The sequence below is a fragment of the Salmo salar genome, chromosome 24, assembly GCF_965601325.2.
Source record: "Salmo salar chromosome 24, fSalSal1, whole genome shotgun sequence".
NCBI classification, from domain to species: Eukaryota; Metazoa; Chordata; class Actinopteri; order Salmoniformes; family Salmonidae; genus Salmo; species Salmo salar.
Window position 1 is genome coordinate 44351143 of NC_138314.1, and position 14273 is coordinate 44365415.

Genomic DNA, 14273 nt, shown 5'->3' on the forward strand with positions numbered 1-14273 from the left:
TGTGTGTGTGTGTGTGTGTGTGTGTGTGTGTGTGTGTGTTTATCTAACCCTTGTGTGTGTGTGTGTTTATCTAACCTCTCTGTGTGTGTGTGTGTGTGTGTGTTTGTGTGTGTGTGTGTGTGTTTATCTAACCCTGTGTGTGTGTGTGTGTGTGTGTGTGTGTGTGTGTGTGTGTGTGTGTGTGTGTGTGTGTGTGTGTGTGTGTGTGTGTGTGTGTGTGTATGTTCCAGTGTCAGATGGGGAACACACCACTCCAGAGATGGACTTTTCCATCCGCCTGTTGGCCAGCCACCAACAGCCCCCTGTCTTCCAGATCATAGACCCTGTTCTGGAGGTCAGCATGGGGGGAAGAACCCCTATAGGTAATAATAACCACACACACACACACACACACACACACACACACACACACACACACACACACACAGGGGGTTAGATAAACACACACACAACACTCCCTTCAACACACACACACACACACACACACACACACACACACACACACACACACACACACACACAGGGGGGTTAGATAAACACACACACACACACACACACACACACACACACACACACACACTCCCTTCACACACACACACACACACACACACACACACACACACACACACACACACACACACACACACAGGGGGTTAGATAAACACACACACACACACAACACTCCCTTCAACACACACACACACACACACACACACACACACACACACACACACACACACACACACACACACACACACACACACACACACACAGGGGGGTTAGATAAACACACACACACACACACACACACACAACACTCCCTTCAACACACACACACACACACACACACACACACACACACACACACACACACACACACACACACACACACACACACACACACAACACCCCTTCAACACACATACACACACACACACACACACACACACACACACACACACACACACACACACACACACACACACACACACACACACACACACACTCCCTTCAACACACCCACAACACACACACACACACACACACACACACACACACACACACACGCAACACTCCCTTCAACACACACACACACAGCAGGGCATTATTATAGTTGCGAAGACTTTTTGGGGACCAACAATTGACTGCCATTCATAATCCTATTTTCCCCTACCAATAAATCTTATTTTATCTAATCCTAACCTTAACACCAAACCCCCAACCCTAACTGTAACCCTAACGCTATCCCTCATCGGTATACAAAGATATGGTGAATCATTGGTATACAACATGGCTTTCATTGCTCAAAGACGCTCACAATACTTGGTGTAGGTGCGCAGCATCTGGCAGTAACTGATGCAGACACAGCGTCTGGTGATCTGGAGTTTGAGATGGTGGAAGGACCGGTCCATGGAACACTGGTCAAGATGGAGTTGGACTCAAAGACTGAGATGATGAATGGTGAGTAGCAAATTAGCTAGATGTTTCCCCTAACTGGTCCAGGGTCATATTTTTGTTTTTCCTTCTAATAGTTAAGGGGAATTAAGATTAAATTGCAGTATAAAGTGAATTACATCTGTAGAGAATACAGTAGTAGCCATGAAAATGGAAGTTGCCACATTTTTTTTAACGATTTTTGCACATGGTCTGAATTCTCCCATATCTCCAGACACACACTGCATGTTTTATTTAGAGGACTGAAACCAGAAAAATAGAACCAAGGTATTCACCAACCAAGGTATTCACCAACCAAGGTATTCATCAACCAAGGTATTCATCAACCAAGGTATTCACCAACCAAGGTTTTCATCAATCAAGGTATTCACCAACCAAGGTATTCATCAAACAAGGTATTCACCAACCAAGGTATTCATCAAACAAGGTATTCACCAACCAAGGTATTCATCAACCAAGGTATTCACCAACCAAGGTATTCATCAACCAAGGTATTCACCAACCAAGGTATTCATCAACCAAGGTATTCACCAACCAAGGTATTCACCAACCAAGGTATTCACCAACCAAGGTATTCATCAACCGAGGTATTCATCAACCAAGGTATTCACCAACCAAGGTATTCATCAACCAAGGTATTCACCAACCAAGGTATTCATCAACCAAGGTATTCACCAACCAAGGTATTCACCAACCAAGGTATTCACCAACCAAGGTATTCATCAACCAAGGTATTCATCAACCAAGGTATTCACCAACCAAGGTATTCATCAACCAAGGTATTCACCAACCAAGGTATTCACCAACCAAGGTATTCATCAACCAAGGTATTCATCAACCAAGGTATTCACCAACCAAGGTATTCACCAACTAAGACGTATATTAATGAAACGCTCCTCCTTGTTTTGTTCCAGGTATGTTTATATTTAACACAATGATTAAACTTGTCATTTATCCCCTCCAGGTGACATGTTTTCCTTCAGTGATGTGACCCATAACGTTCTGCAGTATGAACATTCCGGACTCTCCGCTGACGAGGACGCCATCACCTTCACTGTTACAGACGGCTCCTCCATGGCGACAGCGGTGGTACAGGTGGTTGTGTTGGGCGTCGGGGGCGACGGGCCCAGGAGAGACCCAGAGGCCCTGCTGTCCATGGAGGTTCCTGAGAACAGTAGTAGTGTCATCAGACGCACTCACCTGGGTTATATGGTCAGTACACTCACCTGGGTTATATGGTCAGTACACTCACCTGGGCTATATGGTCAGTACACTCACCTGGGTTATATGGTTAGTACACTCACCTGGGTTATATGGTTAGTACACTCACCTGGGCTATATGGTTAGTACACTCACCTGGGTTATATGGTCAGTACACTCACCTGGGCTATATGGTCAGTACACTCACCTGGGTTATATGGTTAGTACACTCACCTGGGCTATATGGTTAGTACACTCACCTGGGTTATATGGTTAGTACACTCACCTGGGCTATATGGTTAGTACACTCACCTGGGTTATATGGTTAGTCCACTCACCTGGGTTATATGGTCAGTACACTCACCTGGGTTATATGGTTAGTACACTCACCTGGGTTATATGGTCAGTACACTCAACTGGGTTATATGGTCAGTACACTCACCTGGGTTATATGGTTAGTACACTCACCTGGGTTATATGGTCAGTACACTCACCTGGGCTATATGGTTAATACACTCACCTGTGTTATATGGTTAGTACACTCACCTGGGTTATATGGTTAATACACTCACCTGGGTTATATGGTTAGTACACTCACCTGGGTTATATGGTCAGTACACTCACCTGGGTTATATGGTCAGTACACTCACCTGGGCTATATGGTTAGTACACTCACCTGGGTTATATGGTCAGTACACTCACCTGGGCTATATGGTTAATACACTCACCTGGGTTATATGGTTAGTACACTCACCTGGGTTATATGGTCAGTACACTCACCTGGGTTATATGGTCAGTACACTCACCTGGGTAATATGGTTAATACACTCACCTGGGTTATATGGTTAATACACTCACCTGGGCTATATGGTTAGTCCACTCACCTGGGTTATATGGTTAGTCCACTCACCTGGGCTATATGGTTAATACACTCACCTGGGTTATATGGTTAGTTCACTCACCTGGGTTATATGGTTAGTACACTCACCTGGGTTATATGGTTAATACACTCACCTGTGTTATATGGTTAGTACACTCACCTGGGTTATATGGTCAGTACACTCACCTGGGCTATATGGTTAATACACTCACCTGGGTTATATGGTTAGTACACTCACCTGGGTTATATGGTTAGTACACTCACCTGGGCTATATGGTTAGTACACTCACCTGGGTTATATGGTCAGTACACTCACCTGGGCTATATGGTCAGTACACTCACCTGGGCTATATGGTTAATACACTCACCTGGGTTATATGGTCAGTACACTCACCTGGGTTATATGGTTAGTCCACTCACCTGGGTTATATGGTTAGTACACTCACCTGGGTTATATGGTCAGTACACTCACCTGGGCTATATGGTTAGTACACTCACCTGGGTTATATGGTCAGTACACTCACCTGGGCTATATGGTCAGTACACTCACCTGGGTTATATGGTCAGTACACTCACCTGGGTTATATGGTCAGTACACTCACCTGGGCTATATGGTCAGTACACTCACCTGGGTTATATGGTCAGTACACTCACCTGGGTTATATGGTCAGTTCACTCACCTGGGCTATATGGTTAGTACACTCACCTGGGTTATATGGTCAGTACACTCACCTGGGCTATATGGTTAATACACTCACCTGGGCTATATGGTTAATACACTCACCTGGGTTATATGGTTAGTACACTCACCTGGGTTATATGGTTAGTCCACTCACCTGGGTTATATGGTTAGTACACTCACCTGGGTTATATGGTTAGTACATTCACCTGGGCTATATGGTTAGTACACTCACCTGAGTTATATGGTTAGTACACTCACCTGGGTTATATGGTTAGTCCACTCACCTGGGCTATATGGTTAATACACTCACCTGGGTTATATGGTTAGTACACTCACCTGTGTTATATGGTTAGTACACTCACCTGGGTTATATGGTTAATACACTCACCTGGGTTATATGGTTAGTCCACTCACCTGGGCTATATGGTTAGTACACTCACCTGGGTTATATGGTTAGTCCACTCACCTGGGTTATATGGTTAGTACACTCACCTGGGCTATATGGTTAGTACACTCACCTGGGTTATATGGTTAGTACACTCACCTGGGCTATATGGTTAGTACACTCACCTGGGCTATATGGTTAGTACACTCACCTGGGTTATATGGTTAGTACACTCACCTGGGTTATATGGTTAATACACTCACCTGGGCTATATGGTTAGTACACTAACCTGGGCTATATGGGCAGTACACTCACCTGGGCTATATACTCACCTGGGTTATATGGTTAATACACTCACCTGGGTTATATGGTTAGTACACTCACCTGGGTTATATGGTTAGTACACTCACCTGGGCTATATGGTTAATACACTCACCTGGGCTATATGGTCAGTACACTAACCTGGGTTATATAGTTAATACACTCACCTGTGTTATATGGTTAGTACACTCACCTGGGCTATATGGTTAATACACTCACCTGGGCTATATGGTCAGTACACTCACCTGGGTTATATGGTTAATACACTCACCTGGGTTATATGGTTAGTACACTCACCTGTGTTATATGGTTAGTACACTCACCTGGGTTATATGGTCAGTACACTAACCTGGGTTATATAGTTAATACACTCACCTGTGTTATATGGTTAGTACACTCACCTGTGTTATATGGTTAGTACACTCACCTGGGTTATATGGTTAGTACACTCACCTGGGTTATATGGTTAATACACTCACCTGGGCTATATGGTTAATACACTCACCTGGGTTATATGGTCAGTACACTAACCTGGGTTATATAGTTAATACACTCACCTGTGTTATATGGTTAGTACACTCACCTGTGTTATATGGTTAGTACACTCACCTGGGCTATATGGTTAATACACTCACCTGTGTTATATGGTTAGTCCACTCACCTGGGTTATATGGTTAATACACTCACCTGGGTTATATGGTTAGTACACTCACCTGGGTTATATGGTTAATACACTCACCTGGCCTATATGGTTAGTAAGTTATTAGCCCAGTTATAGATAAGTATAGGTCAGCAATGGGAAGTGACTGCTTCCTACAAGAGCACAAAGCTCGTAGGCTGCCTTTCAAGCTGCCTTTGAAAAGCCACTCGGGAAAAAAGCTTGTTTTAATGAAAGGGGCAGTGTTGTATTTTGAGACAGGGTTGAATATGCAAATAAGGTATTAGACAGTGCGCTAGCCTACATGATCTAATTCTCTGTTTGGTTATATTAATTCATTTAATTAGGTAAAGTGGTTTCTTGCATCATAAAACACAATACAATGCATTTTCTTTACAGTCTCCATGGTGTTACATACATAAGTAAAACATCATTCATTCATGTCAAGCCCTTCATAATGTAAAATCCTTTTTAAAAGTGTCATGTGATGTCGGCCTGAATTGAACACCACATTTTTAGGCTACCATGTGAAAATGTTATGTGGTTTGCTTCTTTGGTTTTGTTGGTAGCCCTACATTAATGCCCAAACAGCCGCAATAGCCCTGTTGGATACTGTCTGATATACTGTAAGGGTACATCCTCAGTGTTCACTTTAAATGCGCTGGCACATTCTCACAACATTCAAGTTTCCGCAGCATAAGACCTAAACATTTTGCTCAGTGGCCCAAAATATTTCAGGGAACGTTGGTGATAATATGAAATGAAATATGTGCTCATATTTTTTTGCAGAGCGACACCTCTCCAGATGACAAGATACGTATTCAGCTGGTGTCTGTTCCTATGTACGGCATCCTGACCAGGACAGGGTCAGACTCAGACCACGAGATGACACAGTACTCCTCTTTCACCATGGACGACATCAACAAACACAGGATCAGGTAGAGAAATACACACACACAGAGAGAGAGAGAGAGAGAGAGAGAGAGAGAGAGAGAGAGAGAGAGAGAAGAGAGAGAGGAGAGAGAGAGAGAGAGAGAGAGAGAGAGAGAGAGAGAGAGAGAGAGAGAGAGAGAACACTCCTCTTTCCCCGTGGACCACATCAACAAACACAGGATCAGGTAAGAGACATCTGAAACTAACCAGTACATCTAATTAATCTACCGTAGCTTCCTCTTCCTGTTTGCTTTTCATCTCATCTGCACTGATCTGTAAGAGTCCGGACAGGTTAAAATGTAAATTCTGTTGTACACTTCTTCAGATGAAGGAGATGGGGATCCACTTTGGACCGTTATGATGTAGTCAAAGCCTTCCAATAATAATCTCACATTCTTGGTATTCATTCCTACCAGCTCCTCTGTTGTTATTGCAGGAATTATTGAGACAATATGTTCTCTGCCGGCTAGATATTTATTTCTATCTCATTTAGATTTAATCGACCCAGGTTATTTAATTGAGAACAATTCTCATTTAGGTCTGCAGTAACAATCTAGCCGAGAGTCTTCGGTTAAAATAATGGCTTCTTCCTTCCATCACTCCTTAGAGTATAACTGCTATAAAAAATAAAAAAAAACACATCAAAATTCTCCCTCTGAGGGCTCTGTAAAATCCTGGCTACAAATTAGAAACGGTAGAAAAATATTTATTGTGTTTAAGTGACGATATATGGGAAACCGCTAAGCTCAATTAGCAAGTCTAATTAGCGAACGTTAAATACAAACCACCTGCGAAACTCACGCATGCACGCACACGCGCACGCACGCACACACACACACACTCACAGACGCAACAGTCTTCTGAGAGGCATCAAAATGAAAACCATTATCTAAAAAATGTGCTTCTGATTAGCTTTACTGCAATTAGCACGATGGCGGTTATGATATCAGAGAAACATCTCTGGGGCTGTGTTTATATCACCTGTATTAGTCCTGCTTGGCAGACTGCCGCTCTGTGCAGTACAACATACAGATGAGATGATGCTCCGTTTTATTGTAGAGGATTAGAAAATATTATATTATATTCAGGTAACTTTCGCTAGTTATTAAAGAGCTTATACAGTATTAGGTTTTATAGTGGTGTTTTTGCGACGTGAGATATGAGAGGATATTTAGATGTATTTAGTACCTGTCAGTGTCACGTCCTGACCAGTAAAGGGGTTATTTGTTATTGTTGTTTGGTCAGAACGTGGCAGGGGGTATTTGTTTTATATGGTTTGAGTGTGTGTTTATGTAGAGGGGTGTTTGATTTATGTATTCTGGGGTTTTGGTCATTGTTCTATGTTTGTATATTTCTATGTCTATTCTAGGGTGTTTAGATCTAGGTTTAGGTAATTGGGATTGGGGCCTTCAATTGGAGTCAGCTGGTTATCGTTGCCTCTGATTGAAGGTCCTATATTTAGGAGTATGTTTGTTATGGGTATTGTGGGAGGTTGTTCTTAGCACTGCCGTATTTAGCCTGCAAGAGTGTTAGTTCGGTTCTTGTTTTGTTTATTTAAGTGTTCACTAATAAAGTTAAGATGAGCACTCGACCCGCTGCGCCTTGGTCCACTTACTACGACGACCGTGACATTCAGCAGATTATGAAGGTCTTGTGTAAAATGTTATATTCGTGTGAGGGGAATCACTAATCTATTCCCCCCATTGGTCATCAAATTTCATTAGTCACATGCGCCGAATACAACAGGTGTAGACCTTACAGTGAAATGCTGAATAGAACAGGTGTAGTAGACCTTACAGTGAAATGCTGAATACAACAGGTGTAGTAGACCTGACAGTGAAATGCTGAATACAACAGGTGTAGTAGACCTTACAGTGAAATGCTGAATACAACAGGTGTAGACCTAACAGTGAAATGCTGAATACAACAGGTGTAGTAGACCTTACAGTGAAATGCTGAATACAACAGGGTGTAGACCTAACAGTGAAATGCTGAATACAACAGGTGTAGTAGACCTAACAGTGAAATGCTGAATACAACAGGTGTAGACCTAACAGTGAAATGCTTGCTTACGAGCCCCTAACCGACATTGCAGTTTCAAAAAATACTGATAAGAATAAGGAATAAAAGTAACAAGTAATTAAAGAACAGCATTAAAAAAGAACAATATATACAGGGGGGTGCCGGTACAGAGTCAATGTGCAGGGACACCGGTTAGTTGAGCTAAAATGTACATGTAGGTAGAGTTAATTAAAGTGACTACGTATAGATGACAACAGATAGTGGCAGTGTGTGGAGAGGGAAGGGGGGGCAATGCAAATAGTCTGGGTAGCCATTTGACTAGATGTTCAGTAGTCTTATGGCTTGGGGGTAGAAGCTGTTTAGAAACCTCTTGGACCTAGACTTGGTCATGATATAGACATAATTCAGGCTATAAAATGTAATAACATTATTTGGTAACACGTTTTTTTTTTTTTTATCTCAAAATCAAATCCTTTCAGGGTATCAATGAAGTACCTTACTGTGGTTGTTGTCAATTAAAGGTAGACTCAGCTCACATCCAAATCAAGTGTTGTGGCCGTACTCCTCACAGTGGTTTCCTAAACTAGGGTTTCTTGAATGTAGACTCAGTGATATGACGTAGACCCAGAAAGTAAACAGCGTACTGGTTACAACTAAGAGCGTTGAAGCGTGATGCTCAACTTCTCAGCTGTTTTGATCCCGTGGCTGCCGCACTGCAACAGTGTGAAGTGAACCCATGCACATGAACAGATACTGTGTGTGACTGTGTGAGAGCCAAGTCCTGCATCTCGCTCATCTCAACATCTGCGGTGCTGCTCATGGCGACGTCATTTACAACTGACTCTCCCTTTTAAAATGGTCAAAAAGAAACAAAAATTACTTCTTTAAAATACAAACAATTCTCAAGCTAGAATTTGTCTAGGACTGTCTAAATTAGCTATTATTGGCAGAGAGGTTTGGAACTCTCTTTCTTATTGGTCTATTAACTAATTTACCGCATGGTGATGTCACCAGGCTGGCCAAAACTCCATCCCATCAAAACAGGCTGAAATTTCAGGCAGGCTTTTCAAACAGCTCGTATAATCTTATACTATCAAAATGTTCCCAATTTCACAGTATTTTTCCAACCTCATAGTGTGGAAATATATATAAAACACAGGAAAAATCATGTTTTTTGACTGCGCTGGTCCTTTAAATCCAACAGGTTTAATGCATTATTACTTGTTATAAGCGCTTTATAATGTATGAACCCCTTATAACGTTTTATAATCATCTTATATTATATGTCCTCTTTCTACGTTGCAACTTTTCAACTGATAACAATAATGCACTGCGGATGCACAAATAATGCACCGATAATGAAATGATAATGCACCGCTAATGCACTGTTAATGCACCGATAATGCACTGATAATACACCGATAATGCACCAATAATACAATAATAATGCACTGTTAATGCACCGATAATGCACTGATAATGCACCGATAATGCACTGATAACGCACTGATAATGCACCAATAATGCACTGATAATGCACCAATAATACAATAATAATGCACTGTTAATGCACCAATAATGCACTGATAATGCACCAATAATGCACTGATAATACACCGATAATGCACCAATAATACAATACTAATGCACTGTTAATGCACCAATAATGCACTGATAATGCACCAATAATGCACCGATAATACACTGATAATGCACCAATAATACAATAATAATGCACTGTTAATGCACTGTTAATGCACTGATAATGCACTGATAATGCACCAATAATGCACTGATAATACACCGATAATGCACCAATAATACAACAATAATGCACTGTTAATGCACCAATAATGCACTGATAATGCACCAATAATGCACTGATAATGCACCAATAATGCACTGATAATGCACCAATAATGCATCTAGAAGATGATACTATGCATCAGCTTAGACGTTTAAAAAAAAATACTAATTATTATTGTTTTGGTTTGTTTTCCGTGAAGGCTATGTTTTCGGATTAACTTTGCGGAAACTTCCTTCCTGTTAGGTACATCACTTCCTTTGAGACAGGAAACCAACCAGTGACAGACATCTTCCATTTCATTGTTTACGACGGTGAAAACAATCGCCTTGACAACCAGATGTGTACCATCACCATCACCTCCAAGCGGACACAGCCTCCAGTGGTCACTGTCCGCAGTGGCATCAAGGTACACACACCTCCCAGGGCTCAGCTGGCTTAGAGACAGTTGCTATGGAGCAGAGACCGATGGTCGGAAGCAGATGAAGCAACACTAGGCAATACATCTGATGCAACGCTCAGTCGACCAGTGTCTAACGCTGTGTGTGCGTATGTGTGTGTGTGCCTGTGTGCTGCGTGTGTTTGTGCGTGCCTGTGTGCTAGCATGCCTGCGTGCCTCTCTGGCTGTGTGTCTGTCTGTCTGTCTGTCTGTCTGTCTGTCTGTCTGTCTGTCTGTCTGTCTGTCTGTCTGTCTGTCTGTCTGTCTGTCTGCCTGCCTGCTCTGCCTGCCTGCCTGCCTGCCTGCCTGCCTGCCTGCCTGCCTGCCTGTCTGTCTGCTTGTCTACCTGTCTGCTTGTCTGCCTGTCTGCCTATGTGTTTATGTGTGTGAGTGTCTAACACCAGGGTTATGTATAACATAACAGAAAATAGTCAATCGTCATCACTACCCGGGGCCGTGGTCATCATGATGTGAAGGAGTCTTGCATTTTGACTGGTAATGGAATGGGGATGTCAGTTCCAGTCATTTTGACTGGTAATGGAATGGGGATGTCAGTTCCAGTCATTTTGACTGGTAATGGAATGGGGATGTCAGTTCTAGTCATTCTGACTGGTAATGGAATGGGGATGTCAGTTCCAGTCATTCTGACTGGTAATGGAATGGGGATGTCAGTTCCAGTCATTTTGACTGGTAATGGAATGGGGATGTCAGTTCTAGTCATTCTGACTGGTAATGGAATGGGGATGTCAGTTCCAGTCATTTTGACTGGTAATGGAATGGGGATGTCAGTTCCAGTCATTCTGACTGGTAATGGAATGGGGATGTCAGTTCTAGTCATTCTGACTGGTAATGGAATGGGGATGTCAGTTCTTGTCATTTTGACTCGTAATGGAATAGGGATGTCAGTTCCAGTCATTCTGACTGGTAATGGAATGGGGATGTCAGTTCCAGTCATTTTGACTGGTAATGGAATGGGGATGTCAGTTCCAGTCATTCTGACTGGTAATGGAATGGGGATGTCAGTTCTAGTCATTTTGACTGGTATTGGAATTGGGATGTCAGTTCTAGTCATTCTATTTCTATAGAATGTGGTCTATATTCAGAATCATACAGCTCGGTAACGTTGACTGGCAGGATCAGATGTACTACATGCCAAATTAAGCTTGGGGTGGACGTAGCCCTTATAGGCACAGAACTAGGATCAGCGTTACCTTATACAATCCTAGCTGTAAAGATTAGATTGGAAAGGACTAAACTGACTTCAGATCAGTAGATATTTAGGGGCTACTTCATACTATCCCTAGAAGCGCTCTCACCCAATGTGAAATGTTATGCAAGTGTCTATGTTGTGTTTTTCTAGGTCCAGGGAGGAGGACGAGTCCAGCTGTCAACCAATCATATCATTGTATCAGATCTGGACACACCCAACAAGGATCTGCTGGTTTGGATGATCACCGTACCCAAATATGGCTTCATTGAGAACACAATAGGAAGAGGTGTGTGTGTGGGGGGGGATTCATTCAACTGAATAATGTCCCGACTGACGCTGTGGTCCATGGCACTGAATCTCAGTGCAAGAGGCGTCACTACAGTCCCTGGTTCCAATCAATCAATCAATCAATCAATCAATCAAATGTATTTATAAGGCCCTTCTTACACCAGCTGATGTCACAAAGTGCTGTATCGAAACCCAGCCTAAAACCCCAGACAGCAAGCAATGCAGGTGTAGAAAAATGGTGGCTAGGAAAATCTCCCTAGAAAGGCCAGAACCTAGGAAGAAACCTAGAGAGGAACCAGGCTATGAGGGGTGACCTGTCCTCTTCTGGCTGTGCCGGGTGGAGATTATAACAGAACATGGCCAAGATGTTCAAATGTAAAAAAAAATAAAAAAAATAATGTATTTCACCTTTATTTTACCAGGTAGGCTAGTTGAGAACAAGTTCTCATTTACAACTGTGACCTGGCCAAGATAAAGCAAAGCAGTGCGACAGAAACAACAACACAGAGTTACACATGGAATAAACAAAATATTCAGTCAATAACTTAATAGAAAAAAAAGTCTATATACAGTGTGTGCAAATGAGGTAAGATTAGGGAGGTAAGGCAATAAATAGGCCTTAGTGGCGAAATAATTACAATTTAGCAATTAAACACTGGAGTGATAGATGTGCAGAAGCTGAATGTGCAAGTAGAGATACTTGGGTGCAAAGTTGCAAAATATATGAGTGTCCAGCTTCAGTGATTTTTGCAATTCGTTTGTCTTTGGCAGCAGAGAACTGGAAGGAAAGGCGGCCAAATGAGGAATTGGCTTTGTGGGTGACCAGTGAAATATACCTGCTGGAGCGTGTGCTACGGCTGGGTGCTGCTATGGTGACCAGTGAGCTGAGATAAGGCGGGGCTTTACCCAGCAAAGACCTATAGATGACCTGGAACCAGTGGGTTTGGCGACAAATATGAAGCGAGGGCCAGGTAACGAGAGCATACAGGTCGCAGTGGTGGGTAGTATATGGGGATTTGGTGACAAAACGGATGGCACTGTGATAGACGACATCCAATTTGCTGAGTAGAGTGTTGGAGGCTATTTTATAGATGACATCGCCGAAGTCGAGGATCAGTAGGATGGTCAGTTTTACGGGGGTATGTTTGGCAGCATGAGTGAAGGATGCTTTGTTGCGAAATAGGAAGCCAATTCTAGATTTAACTTTGGATTGGAGATGTTTGATGTGAGTCTGGAAGGAGAGTTTACAGTCTAACCAGACACCTAGGTATTTGTAGTTGTCCACATATTCTAAGTCAGAACCGTCCAGAGTAGGTGATGCTGGACAGGCGGGCAGGTGCAGGCAGCGATCGGTTGAAGAGCATGCATTTAGTTTTACTTGCATTTAAGAGCAGTTGGAGGCCACGAAAGGAGAGTTGTATGGCATTGAAGCTTGTCTGGAGGTTAGTTAACACAGTGTCCAAAGAAGGGCCAGATGTATATAGAGAATGGTATCGTCTGCATAGAGGTGGATCAGAGAATCACCAGCAGCAAGAACGACATCATTGATGTATACAGAGAAAAGAGTTGGCCCAAGAATTGAACCCTGTGGCACCCCCATTGAGACTGCCAAAGGTTCGGACAACAGGCCCTCCGATTTGCCACACTGAACTCTGTCTGAGAAGTAGTTGGTGAACCAGGTGAGGCAGTCATTTGAGAAACCAAGGCTGTTGAGTCTGCCGATAAGAATACGGTGATTGACAGAGTCGAAAGCCTTGGCCAGGTCGATGAATACAGCTGCACAGTATTGTCTCTTATCGATGGAGGTTATGATATCGTTTAGGACCTTGAGCGTGGTTGAGGTGCACCCATGACCTGCTCGGAAACCAGATTGCATCGCGGAGAAGGTACGGTGGGATTCGAAATGGTCGGTGATCTGTTTGTTAACTTGGCTTTCGAAGACATTAGAAAGGCAGAGTAGGATAGATATAGGTCTATAGCAGTTTGGGTCTAGCGC

The 14273-nt window shown here is 42.8% G+C and overlaps 2 protein-coding genes across 2 annotated transcripts in view; both read left to right on the forward strand.

The window, feature by feature from the left end:
- LOC145863992 (extracellular matrix organizing protein FRAS1) overlaps positions 1–1469 on the forward strand; it is a 92267-nt gene extending 90798 nt beyond the window's left edge. Inside the window, exons 18-19 of the mRNA XM_082968769.1 lie at positions 231–362; positions 1333–1469. Of these exons, the coding sequence (XP_082824895.1) occupies positions 231–362; positions 1333–1469 (269 nt within the window). The remainder of the gene's footprint in view (positions 1–230; positions 363–1332) is intronic.
- Positions 1470–2248: 779 nt separating this feature from the next.
- On the forward strand, positions 2249–13649 carry LOC145863986 (extracellular matrix organizing protein FRAS1). Its single transcript, XM_082968729.1, has 4 exons — positions 2249–2667; positions 6371–6519; positions 10587–10749; positions 12140–13649. The coding sequence occupies exons 1-4, from the start codon at positions 2425–2427 to the stop codon at positions 12305–12307; spliced, it is 723 nt and encodes a 240-aa protein (XP_082824855.1). The 5' UTR covers positions 2249–2424; the 3' UTR covers positions 12308–13649.
- Positions 13650–14273: the final 624 nt, after the last annotated feature.